The sequence below is a fragment of the Enoplosus armatus genome, chromosome 22 (assembly GCF_043641665.1).
Source record: "Enoplosus armatus isolate fEnoArm2 chromosome 22, fEnoArm2.hap1, whole genome shotgun sequence".
NCBI classification, from domain to species: Eukaryota; Metazoa; Chordata; class Actinopteri; order Centrarchiformes; family Enoplosidae; genus Enoplosus; species Enoplosus armatus.
In genome coordinates, this window is record NC_092201.1 from 659,316 (window position 1) to 672,690 (window position 13,375).

The 13,375-nt window shown below is 45.2% G+C and overlaps 1 protein-coding gene across 1 annotated transcript; it reads left to right on the forward strand.

Annotated features, from left to right (window-relative positions):
• The first annotated feature begins 713 nt into the window (after positions 1-713).
• dusp16 (dual specificity phosphatase 16) lies at positions 714-9,418 on the forward strand. The gene is made up of 6 exons (XM_070929080.1): positions 714-992; positions 2,773-2,911; positions 4,980-5,143; positions 5,487-5,646; positions 5,787-5,910; positions 6,431-9,418. The coding sequence occupies exons 1-6, from the start codon at positions 714-716 to the stop codon at positions 7,533-7,535; spliced, it is 1,971 nt and encodes a 656-aa protein (XP_070785181.1). The 3' UTR covers positions 7,536-9,418.
• The last annotated feature ends 3,957 nt before the right edge of the window (positions 9,419-13,375 follow it).

Genomic DNA, 13,375 nt, shown 5'->3' on the forward strand with positions numbered 1-13,375 from the left:
GACTCTGTCTCTTTCTTTTTGTCCCAAAGTCTGAATCCACTTCAGCATGAAGACCAGGATCAAGGTGCAGAGTGATGTCATCAGTGCTCAGTCCAGGAGAAAAGACGCCTTTTGTTTCACGCCTGCTGTTGTGTGAATGAGCCCCCCACCCCCACCCCCCCCGGCCTGCACGCCACCAAGAGGCTGAACACACACTTTAACTACCAGAGACACACACACACACACACACAAAGTCAGTTAGTGGGGGGTCGACTTTCTATCCTTTCAGTGCAGAGTGAGGCCTGTCTCTCTGTCTCTCTCTTTCTCTCTCTGTCTGTCTGTCTCTCTGTGTGTCTCTCTCTCTCTCTCTCTCTCTGTCTCTCTCTCTCTCTCTCTCTGTCTCTCTCTCTGTCTGTCTCTTTCTCTCTCTGTCTGTCTCTCTGTGTCTCTCTCTCTCTCTGTCTGTCTCTCGGTCTCTCTTTCTCTCTCTCTCACTCTGTGTCTCTCGTCCCGGGCTTTTTTTGGGCTGCTAAGCGCCATCAGGATGACATCATACCCGACCAACACAATGGAGCTCTTCATCCTCTGAGGTTCCTCGCCAGTCTGCGTCACTGCGCTGGACCGCCGGCCCGGGACGCCCAGGAGGAGGGGGAGGAGGACTACGAGCAGGGAGGGAGGGAGGGAGGGGGGTGGGGGGTGGGGGGCGGGAGGGAAGGGAGGGGGAGTAGTTTGACATGTCGGAGCGTACTGTCGGACCAGAATCATGGCCCAAGTCTGGGTCCGGGGTGCTGAGGCCTGGAGCTGTGCGGCCCATCGGGGCGGAGGCTCTGGTGGCCCTGCTGGAGGGGGGACTGGACCGGGTGGTGCTGATCGACAGCCGGCCCTTCGTGGACTACAACACCTCACACATCCTGGAGGCGGTGAACGTGAACTGCTCCAAGCTGATGAAGAGGAGGCTGCAGCAGGACAAAGTCCAGATCGCTGAGCTGCTGCAGCACTCGGCCAAGAAGAAGGTGAACACACAGAGTCACACAGGAGGTTCACCTGTCCTCCACAAACCTGGTTCATAACAGCCACATCATGAAGTGAATGATCTTAACCACCAATGAGGGTTCCACTAGACAGGTGCTGTAACGACAACAGGACCTTTGTTATTGTAGTTTGTCAGCAGGTGGAGCTGCAGCACCGACTCACAGCTGATGGAGGAGATTAAGATGCTTAAAAATCTCCATACCTCCAGAAATCCGCTGCAGAACCTGCCTGAGAATCCTCCTGTTTTTAAGTTTCCTTCAGTGTCTCAGTGATCAGTGATAGTTGTCTGTCCATCCATGAGGACGCTGCAGACAGGAGCTGCTAACAGCTGATTCAGCTACTTTAATGGAGACCATGTGACCTCATGTGAACAGATATAGAGTTCCAGTTGTAACCATTATGGAAACTGTATTTGCAAAAAACATAGAGCTTGAATACGGCATGAAAGCCAACTTCATCCATCTGCTGATGAAGACTGTGAGATGAGTTTGAAAGCTCTGAAACAAAAAAAGCTAGTAAGTGGACCTTGAGGACTAAAATCTGACAGTTTTAAGTTGCCAGTCACGTCTCTCTGCTGACATAAAAGATTTGAGGCTTTTCCCACGTCAAACCATCAAAGGACTAAAACTAAACGGAAACGAAACAACGTGAGGACATATGATTATTTTTCACTTCACTAAAATGAAAAGGTACAAAAAAAACCATCGATAGTTTTTGTAAATGATATAAAAAGTGGAAGTGGTTATACGCAGTCTGTGTGTGTCAGGGTTAATGTGCAGCCATCAAATAGTGAAGCCTTTGTTAACAATCGCCACCATGAAAAGTGATGCTGCAGTAGCTACTAGTAGTTCCTGTTTGAACTGTAACCATGGAAACAGAAAATAATGGTTGGATGACTGTTGTTACCGAAAGAAACTTCAAAACATGATGATTATGAGGGAACGTGTGACGTTAGGAGATTTTAATACACAATAATACCTAATAATACTGTATAGACAAGAACATGGAGAGTCTCATTGTGTTTCTGTGTCTTTAAACTGACCTCAAGTCTGTTTTTAAAGCACTTGGTCCAACCTGACGCTGGCCTGCTCGCTCTCCTTAAACTCCTCTGAACGTGGGCGTCTGACCTCAGAACAGTATATTTATATTTAACAAAGAGAGTTAGCGAGCTGCAGAGGCCGCTCCTCCCTTTTTGTGGTATTGTGTTGAACTGGAATAACAGCTTTAAGAAGCTCGGCTGCTCGGTTTAATACTGAGGCAACATTTTCCGTACGATTATGAGCTGTAATTAATTCTGTGTGCAGCGAAGGAGAGAAAGCAGAGTTTCCTCGAGTGAGTGCAGGTTGTAAAGCAGCCAAACCAGCAAGGTTTAGTCTCTGGGTTCGGCTGAGAGGGAGGCTGTGGACTGCCAGAGACCCCCGACACACTCTGCCTTCACACTGATTCTTAATATCTGAGATGTTTGAACACGGCGTCAGACAGTTTGTAAAAAGGTTGTTTTTCTGTCTCCATGTTGTTTACTGATGTTTTTTAAGCTGATTCAAACATCGATATTCAGTATCAGGTAGACCTTAATCTGAAGTTGGTCAAAGCTGTGCTTTAAAACGACCTCAGTCATGACTGAGCTCATTCATCTTAATGTTCAGAGTTTGTCTGGGGTTAGGGTCGTCGAGAGTCTGCAGGAAGATGATATGTATGATTAACGTGTATAACTGTGTAATGATCTCGTATATTATAAACGTCTCTCTCTCTCTGTTGTAGTTGGAGCTGCAGGGCGATCAGGAGGTCGTTGTATACGACCAGAGTTCTTCAGACCCGACTGCCCTCAGCTCAGAGTCTTTCCTCAGCGTCCTGTTGGTTAAACTGGAGAGGAGCTTCCCCTCAGTACACCTGCTCTCAGGTCAGTCCGAGTCGGAGTGGGCTGATTGATATTTAGTAAAAAAGCAGTAACTCATCCAGCACAAACAGCCTCCGTGTTGGCGTCATGGTTCTGTCTTCAGCCTGTTGAGTTTCAGCTCGGTCACTTGTGATAAAGCAGTTTATGAGTTTGAGCGACAGGCGGGTCGACTGCAGACGTCCTCCCTTCTTTCCACTGAGGGTTACGTAATGTAACCATGATGTAATGCTGCGCTGACGACTCCACCCTCACATATAAAAACACAGAGACTTCTGGTCTTCCCAAATTCACTCGGCCAAAGGTTTAACAGTTACACAACGACGGCGTCTATCTGCTGCGAGTGAAGGAGGAACCTGTTTCTCTGAATGATAAAGAACGTCAGACTTTATGCTTCTAGAAACTAGTTAAAAACTGGAGATCTTTTCCACTATTTTGTGTCGAATATTAACCATGAACACACACACTGTAGTTCATCTTGACCGTCCTGCTGCCACAAATACTCACTAGAGCACCACATGTGGATTCATCCGCCCCTAAAAATAGTCCCCAGCAAATGCACTATTTCCTCCTGTTAGTTTGATCAAAACTACAGCGAGCAGCTGTTTGAGGAAATGACTGAGCCTTTTAAACATGAAACTATATATTTTTAAAGATTAACATCTTAAGGAGGAACCAATGGCCTGAGAGACACAGACAGGAAGTCAGACAGGTTGTTGGTATGAGTCTGAACATGAGATTTGTTTACGAGAGGAAAAATGTAGATTATTATCCTTTAAAGCTGATATGGAGGGAGGGTCTGGATTAACGGGTAAATAGCCCCATTTTATCCACAATTTATATGATATTATATTTATATTTGTATTATATTATAAAAAAAATGAATAAAAATGCCAGGTGTGTGTGTGTGTGTGTGTGTGTGTGTGTGTGTGTGTGTGTGTGTGTGTGTGTGTGTGTGTGTGTGTGTGTGTGTGTGTGTGTGTGTGTGTGTGTGTGTATATATATATGTGTATATATATATACATATATATATATATATGTATGTATATATATATTTGAATAAATAGCAATGTTACAGGACCTGCTTTCATTTCTTAACTAACTTAGATCGGCATGTTGCTGCCACCTGGTCGCTCCATCAGAACATTAAAAATGGAAATATAGTGTCAGACTGACAGAATATTTGCATTAAAGGACAAACAGGAAAAGACATAAAGGTGTAATATACGTGTTCCGTCTTATTTATGTGCCTTTTCTCGGTTTTCAGGCTTTAAATGTGTTTATAAGATGGATGACATCATGGGATGGAGTCGCAGCACAGACTCCATTCAGATCTGCAACATGCTGGAAAAATACTTTAAACACAGCGATCACGTGATGGTTTTCATCAGGTCCATGTTGGACCTGCAGAGCAGCTGAAGGAGGCTGCAGAGGATCAATTCAGAGGCTTGTTGCCTGGCAACAAGTGTAGAGGATGAACCATCTGCAGCTGGTGGAGCAGGCTGTTCAATAAAACTGAACACATGAGGTTTAACTGATAAGAGACGCAGCTGATGGATTAGATTCTCTGACAATATTCAACGCCTGTAAATGTTTCCTCAGCAGTAATAACACGGAGCAGTTGGTCCACGTCTGACAGAAACTAAGAAGTGTGCCTACAGACTTCTGAGATGGGCCCTTTTCACTGCAGCCATTTTGACATGTCGAAGCAGGTCAACACAGGTGTAACGGGTTGATTATTGAGCCTGCTGGCTCACTGGAATGGCTGTGACCCTAAAAGAAAGGGATCATCATTCATGTGACCGGTTACACCTGTGTTTACCTGCTTTGTCAAAATGGCTGCTGTTCTGGATTCTATGAGAGGGAGGAATGAAAGGTGTCGAGCAAACGTCACACAAACACCAGATACTTCATGTTATTACAGTATTTCAGTGTTTCCGTCGGTCAGTACCTGCCCCTTCCTGTCGACGGTCTGGTCTTTGTAGGTTTTGTCTTATGATTGTTCAGACTAACCTGATCCTCGTCCCCCCCGGCAGCAGAGGATCATAAACCTTTGTATGTTTGTGGCCCTCAGGTGGTTTCTCAGAGTTCTCCCACCTGTTTCCTGGTCTGTGTGAGGGGAAGTCCACTCTGGTCCCCTCCTGTATCTCTCAGCCCTGCCTGCCGGTCACCAACATCGGACCGACCCGCATCCTGCCTCACCTGTACCTGGGCTGCCAGAGAGACGTCCTCAACAAGGTATCAGACAGTTCACCAGGTCGTTTCTCTGATCAGAAGAACAATCAGAACCAGGATCTCGTCTCTGGACAGTTTTCTTGCAGCTGCTGAGAACAGTCGGTGTGTTTGTCGGTTCTGTCTGTCGGTAGTCCAGATCGATGCTATATATTATGTTTTATATTATATATATTATATATTATGTCCAGTGGGCACTTTTACGCAGTTTAACACCTTTCTGTTTCTTTCAAATCAACGGGTGAGACTGAATAGGATCGGCAGCATGTTGGCCTGGAGGAACCGGGCCCTGAAGTCTGGATCTCTGTCTGAACTCTGATCTGATGCCTCTCTGTTTTGGTCTCTCCAGGATCTGATGCAGCAGAACGACATCGTCTACGTCCTGAACGCCAGTAACACCTGCCCCAAACCTGACTTCATCCCAGAGTCTCACTTCCTGAGAGTGCCTGTTAATGACTCCTTCTGTGAGAAGATCCTGCCCTGGTTGGACAGATCGGTGGAGTTCATAGGTCAGCGGCCAAAACATCACACACGCACACCGACACTGCCCGTTTTTAACCTTCAATGATTGTACATGAGAGACACGTTCCTGTATGAGTCAGTGGCAGATAATATCAGATAAGAACCGTCTGGGTGTTGTGTTCTTCAGAGAAGGCTAAAGCCTCCAACGCTCGGGTCCTGGTTCACTGTCTGGCTGGAATCTCCCGCTCAGCCACCATCGCCATCGCCTACATCATGAAGAGGATGGACATGTCATTGGACGAGGCCTACAGGTGAGACTCATCAGACAAATGTCAGATGATACAAAGAGATGCAGATGATTAACATGAGTTCTGAAGTGTGAGAACAGCACTGGGTGTTATTGATGTCACGGCAGCAGAACTCGAGTGAAGCACGCGCTACAAACAAGTACTAACACAACAGTAAAGATATGCACACATATTACAGTACTGTGGTGCCTGTTTTACCAAAGTACTCACGGGTCCAGGAGAGAGAGGGTTTATTTAAAGATGACTTTAGATAAACATTAAACAGTGACTGGAACAAAAAACCAAAAGAAAAGCTTCATTTGAGGCGTCTGCAGCTTCAGTTTAAACCTCAGTGCTCAGATTCCTGTTTGGTGTTCGTGGTGCACATTCCTCTCCACATAGGTCCAAACAATACCGAGAGTCTGTCCTAATGAGTCCAGAGCCTCACAAACCCTCTAATTAATGTGTCCTCGGTGTCGCTGTTGATTACTAACCCCCGCCCTGACTGACTCTAATGATGGACCCCGTGGTTCTTTGTGTTCAGGTTTGTGAAGGAGAAGAGGCCGACCATCTCTCCCAACTTCAACTTCCTGGGTCAGCTGCTGGACTTTGAGAAGAAGATCAAAAGTCCACACGGTACTGAAACTAAACTGAAGTCCTTCCATCATCCGGAGCCCAGCAGCGAGGTCCCCGCTCAGCCCGAGGACCCGGACCCTCCGGCCTGTCAGGAGGCCCCTGTGGGCCCCGGCCTGGCCCTGCTGGAGCCCCTCACCCTTCCCTGTGTTTTAGCCGACGCCCCCGAGCAGCGTCTGCTGGCTCAGGCTCTGAGCGGCCTGCAGCTCGCAGACGGACCTGAAGACAACGCCCGGCTGAAGCGCTCCTTCTCTCTGGACATCAAGTCGTACGGCGAGCCGGGCGGGAACGCTCCTCACCGAGTGTTCGTCCCTCACGGTGGATCAGGAGACGCCGCCGAGTTCTACAAACCGTCTGCCTTCAAGGAACCCACCAGTAAACCCTGCCAGTTCTCCCCGGTGGAGGAGGTTTCAGAGCAGTCCACTCCGGAGCAGAGCCCAGACAAGGAGGAGGCCGACGGACCGGAGCGAGTCGCGCCTCCGGCCTCCAGCGGCTTCACCAAACCTCCACCCGCTGCTCTGAACTGTTCGCACCAGCTGCACCGGAGCGGCAGCATGGAGGAGAACGCCACCAGCTTCCTGTTCGGCCTCTCACGCAGCCAGCAGCATCTGGCCAAACCGGGATCCAGCGGGGCCCTGAAAGGCTGGCACTCGGACATCCTGCTGGGCCCCGTCACCGTCTCCACCTCCTCCCTGGCCGGTGGCTGGTACCTCTCCTCCGACTCCACTCGCTTCTACTCCACCTCGGCCATCCTGAGCGGCGGCAGCTTCGCGGCGTACAGCTGCAGCCACGGCTTGGAGGCGGTGCGGCGCCGCAGCCGGCAGAGGACGGGGGACCGCGGAGACTCGAGGAGGAGCTGGCACGAAGAGAGCAGCTTCGAGAAACAGCTGAAGAGACGCAGCTGTCAGATGGAGTTTGGAGACGGGATGACGGACAGCAGGTCCAGAGAGGAGATGGGGAAAGTGGGGAGTCAGTCGAGCTTCTCCGGCAGCATGGAGGTCATCCAGGTGTCCTGAAACTGATCTGGAGACAGTTTGAGACTAAGAAACCTCACACTCGGTCAGGACGAGTCTGACCGAAGCAGCTTCAACGTCGTGGAGAGAAATGCGCAACACACATCGGCAGCTTCGCTGAGCGTCAGACAGACGAGCCGCAGGTCAGAGATCAGCTGGAGACTCCTGCTGTATCATCACCACATCGGCCCAAATGTAACTCAACATGTTGTGGGTTGTTTTAGCCTGAATGTTGCTAGGCTAACGGATTCCTTCAGCTCTGACTAACAGACTCACTATAAACAATCAGTGTTCAATCACTTCAGGACGTCATGATGACAGTATGTGATCTACATTCTGCCTTCATACGAGCGGAAAGTCCTCAAGGACTCTGTTAGTGTCTAAGTGAAAAAAGTGTTTTATTAAAGTAAACCCGTCTGTGCCGTTGAACCATGATTAGGTTCAAACAGGAAGAAAGGCTGAATCCAAACGTTCAGCAAGTCCACATGGGACCTCCAGAGACTTCAGCAGACTTCCCTCAGAAGATAATATAGAAGATAATAGCAATATGAATGTGATGCTTTAGTACTATAGTACTAGTACTTCAGGCTGTAGTGCTGCAGGGGGGGGGTTATGCTATCCACTACAGCATCATTAATGTTAGCACAAGGTGGACTCAGAACCTCCTCCTGACACGGCAGCTACCTGCAGTGAAGTTTGCTCAAACTAACTTCAGCACAAACCAGCAGGACAGGTGAGAAGTCCTTAACCAATAACATGAGCCGGTTCCCCGATGAAGTTATTATATCATTCAAGGAAATGAATCATCGCTTTGTGTCCTCAGTTGATGTTTTTTAATAACTGAATATAATGAAAGCACATTAATGTGCTACTAAATAGACTTAGTGGATCAGGATCAGGATCAGGTCTGAGGTCTCAAGTCTGAGTGATGTCTCATCTGTCTGACAACTCTGTGGGGGGTGTTTGGATCAGCCCCAATGTTTGACTGTAGAACAGCTGGGACCTGCGGGTGTCTGCTCACCTGTTCAGGTGTCAGAGGACGAGTCGGTCGGACGTGATCGTTGTCGATCTGAAGACGTCGCCGATGTGTGTTGCAGAAAACTGAAGCTTCTGAATGTGATGACACTTTTCACTGACGGACTCTGAGCCTTCGAATGTCTCGTGTGTTTGAGGAGGAGGAGGAGGAGATGATGATGATGATGATGATGCTGATGATGATTCTCTGACTGACTGGAGGAACTGAACTGAAGCTTGTTGAACTGGAACAGTTTCAGTCTCAGCAGCTCATTGGCTGACAGAATCTCAGGTGTGATTTGAGCTGCAGGGAAACAGAAACAGGTAAAGACTGGAGGACTCACCTGTCCAGAGGGCCAGTGATGGACTCAGGTGGACAACACGTTGCGATGTGAATACAAAGAAGCCGGGACTCTTGACGTGTCCACCTGTTTGAAGAATTGATCTGATTAAAATATATAAAAGCAGTAAAAGTGAGTTTGTTTTTGATGCCGTCGCTCCACAGAACATCCAATAACCATGATGATGTTTTCCTCCATGTTTACCTGTTGAATCACCTGAGGGCATCACGTTGAAATTCACAGTGGTTATAGCTCTATATTTCTTTCTTTATGAGGATCCCACAGATTTGAGTTGCGACAAAACTGAATACTTTATTTTACAGTCTGTTCCAGAGTTTCTTCTGTCTCTCGTCGTCGTGACATCTAAAACATCTGAGCAGCTGAGCCGGAGATAAACTTTTTATGTTGTGATCCAGATTCAGCTTCACACTGGAGAAGTGATCAATAAAGTTCATTCAAACAGACAATTCAATTCATGAGGCTACTGTTGATGGACGCAGAAATTAAACTTTATTTATGGAGTTTCTTTGACGACGTTTGTAGTTTGATTTTTTTATAACAATATTCAAGTCTCAGGTCTGTATTGAGGAAATTATACATGATTATTGATGGTTATTGCTTTATGTATTTTGGTTTATTAACATTATTATAGAAACATGAGAACCAGTTTAATACTAATTTATTATTTGCTAGATGAGATAAATACAGAAAGAAAATCACATTTATATTAAATTACTTGTGATACTTCAATATGGGACAAACTGCATCCTACATTTCCCATCATGCACCTGGATCCTGGACAGCGTCTTATATCAGAGGCCCTTCAGGCTGTGAACAGGTGAGTCCACAGCGCCCTCTGCTGGACAGAATGTCTCTCAGTACCAACATACAGTTTGTATTGATACAGAATCAGAAATACTTTATTGATCCCCGGGGGAAATTGTACAGTACCGGTGCTCCCATTCAAGAGTAGAAAATAGCATAATTTAGAGCTAAAACTATGTACAAAATATAAAAATAAGAAATAGAAAAAAAAGAATATACACATTTACAGCATTTAAGTGAAAAATAAAGTAAGACATATATACAATAACAATGTACATGTGTGTGTGTATATGTATGTATATATATATGTATGTATATATATATGTGTATGTATATATGTGTATATATATATATATATATATATATCTCAGTATAACATTAAACATGTCTACTGACAGACTTTAATTACAACAAAACATTTAACCTGGAAAAATTAGTGAATGAGTCAAGAAACAGAATAAAGTATGGAAGTCCAAAGCTGCCAATTTAAGGTGTTTAAATCCAACTTTAATGTGTGTACATCTACATTTAATAACTGTCACAATGAGACCTTTAAAGTTGAATTATCAGGTTATTTTAAAAATGAGATTGACCACAATATTCAGTCACATGATAACAGGTGGTCCTCTCTGTTCAAAGGTATTTTTTATATTTTAGCTGTTTAAAAAAACGTAAAGTTCAAGTTATTTTCAAAGGCTGAAAATGTTCAGAGGCCTTTTAAAATGATTATGTAAAATATTATCTTAAATGTTTTTAAATGATCTTTTATAGTAAACAGTCTGTTTTATGGGCAGTTTAAACTGTTGTTGTTAAGCTGAGCAGCGGCTCTCAATCACAAATAAAAAGATAAAAATCGGCCTATAACATTAATACACCTTTGTTTTATACCGTTACATCATTGATTGTTGGCTAAAACCAACGCTGTTTGTCATAATACAACAGTTAGTATCATGGATCACATTAGCTGGTGGAGTAATGTGGCAAACTAGCCAACTATTAGATCCAATCAGGTAGTATTTGGCTAGCCATATTGTTAGCAAGCAAGCTAAGGTTAGCCAGCTAGCTGAAGATGAATCAGCTGACGTTATTCACTAAAGACAGTATTTTGCTATGTTAGCTAGATAGCAATTTGTCCGCGTTAGCAAGAAAGCTAAGTGGACTTTGTGTTGGGCTCTGTTTTCTAAGTGATGGTACACTCCGTTCACACATTGGCAATAACAAGTGATTAATGCATGTAAATTGTTGCATAGAGAGTGCTGCAGGAATGAGTCCTAAAACCAGGAAATGAGTTTGCATTTTTACACTTCCTGTTCCCTCTTCTCAAAGTCAGTGTGTTTTCTTGAATGGGTTTTCGGTGAGATGCCTGATATAAGGTCTGTGGTTAACACAAGCTGAAGAGATTTCAACTTTTTGTTCTATGACATTAAATACGTCAGTAGATACCCCACTCGTGTCTTAAGAAAGGCGGTTGCTAACAAGCGGCTAAATGAGACTACAGAGGTTGATGTGGACATTAACGTCTTCATGCCGAACACGGAAAGTCATCTACTCACTAGTCGGCCTTCACAGCCTCGTTGTGTTGAAACTGTGTAAATATCTATCTGTCTATATATCTATATCTATCTGTCTATATATCTATATCTATCTTTATTCTCTTCAAAGTGAAGCTCAGTGGTGACGCTGAAGTCATGTGACCGTGCTGTAGTTCCTTTATAGCCTAACGTTAACCTTTTACTTCTGCTGATTCCATTTACGCTTTAAAGATCATAAAGTGGAGTTCATTAGTGAAGATTATCTCGCTGAACAAAACGTTTCAGTATCATAAACTTTTGTTTGTCTGCAATAAACTGCTGGAGCAGTGGAAACGTGTTCTGTGGACGAGTCACACTTCTCCATCTGGCAGTCTGATGGACGAGTCTGGGTCTGGCGAGTTCCAGGAGAACGTTACCTGCCTGACTGCATTATGCCAACTGTAAAGTTTGGTGGGGGAGGGATAATGCTATGGGGTTGTTTTTCTGGGGTTGGCCTCGGCCCTTTAGTTCCAGTGAAGGGAAACCTTAATGCTTCATCTTACCAAGTCATTTTGGACAATTCTATGCTTCCAACTTTGTGGAAACAGTTTGGGGAGGGCCCTTTTCTGTCCCACCCTAACTTGACTGGCCCGCACAGAGCCCTGACCTCAACCCCACTGAACACCTTTAGGATGAACCAGAACGGAGATTGTGAGCCTCTCGTCCAACATCAGTGTCTGACCTCACAAATGCTCTTCTGGATTAATGGGCAACAATTCCCACAGACTCGCTCCAAACTCTTGTAGAAAGCCTTCCCAGAAGAGTGGAAGCTGTTCTAGCTGCAAAGGGGGACCAACTTCATATTAATGCCTATGAATTTGGAATGGGATTTCACAAAAGCTCCTGTAGGTGTAATGTGTAGGTGGCCCAATACTTTTGTCCATAGTGTACATATAGTACATTTCATTTCGGCCACATTAGCATCCTGCAGTGTGTGAGTCGACCAGCCAGCAGCAGGGGGCGTCCTAACCTTTACACTGGCTGTGAAGTTGGGTCGTTTTATCCCGAGTGTTGACTGGAAGGCGCTCACCTCCGCCGAACCTTTGTCTAACTGAGCATTTAAACTATTGTGATTAGAAAAGCTGAATAATTAACCTTCAAGTCAGAAATCCAGGAAGGAAACAAAATCTCATTCACAAGGCTTTTAAATACATTATGAATACATTTAAATACATTAGTCCTTAATTCCATTTACTTGAGAATAAATGATGATATTATTATTACTTAAAATGAGCTCCACCTACCAGCTGCAACATTAAAGTGATGAACACATGAATGCGTCGATAATTATAATCCAACATAATTCATATTATTCTGCATAGTACTTTTACTTTTGGTATATTTTGACGCTCACTGTGGTATTACTAATCTTACTGAAGTGGAAGAGTACTTCTTCCACCGCTATGTAATAGTACATGTTGGTGTGTGTAACCTGGATACCGGATGGGGCGTGTCCAGCGAAGGCAGCAGGTGTGCCTGCCAGTCAGTACTCAGGGATCCCCTCTCCCGCTCCAGGCCGCTGCTGGTTTCTCACATCATTCAAAGTCAAGTGGAGTTTTTATACGAGTCACATCTCTGCGGAGCTCCGCCGCCACAAGAAACTTCTGCAGCCGAGCAAGTGCTCAGTCTGTCGGTTAGAAAGTGTGCAGAGGGTCCGTTAACAGCCAGCCTGGACGGAGACGGAGGCGTTTATTTGTGCCATGTTTTTCTAACGTTACACGGATTATTTGATGAAGCCCACACCTGCAGGTAAGCTGCTTTTAATGATTTCCACTTCACATTCCTCCCGCAGCTCCGCCCGCAGACAAACAGTCCTCTCGGTTTCATGAAGCGTTGGTCTTTTTTAAAGATGTTTCCTCAATCAAAATAATAAATATATATCTACCAGCTTGCTCACTGTTCAACCTTCACAGAAAATGAAAACGCAACCGAGGCAACTTGATCTGCCCTTCTGCTCTGTAGAGGGAAAGGTGGCCCTTTGGGCTTGTAAACGGAAAACACTAGCACCAGACAGCATTGGAAATTTTAGATTAAATGATTCCGTAGATGGTTACAGGCAAATACACACAAAATTACAAAATGTAACGAAGTG

Coding starts and splice junctions, on each gene's coding strand:
- dusp16 (XM_070929080.1), top strand. CDS start 714: ATGTCGGAGCGTACTGTCGGACCAGAATCATGGCCCAAGTCTGGGTCC. Junction 993..2,772: donor AGCACTCGGCCAAGAAGAAG/GTGAACACACAG, acceptor TCTCTGTTGTAG/TTGGAGCTGCAGGGCGATCA. Junction 2,912..4,979: donor CTCAGTACACCTGCTCTCAG/GTCAGTCCGAGT, acceptor TGTGGCCCTCAG/GTGGTTTCTCAGAGTTCTCC.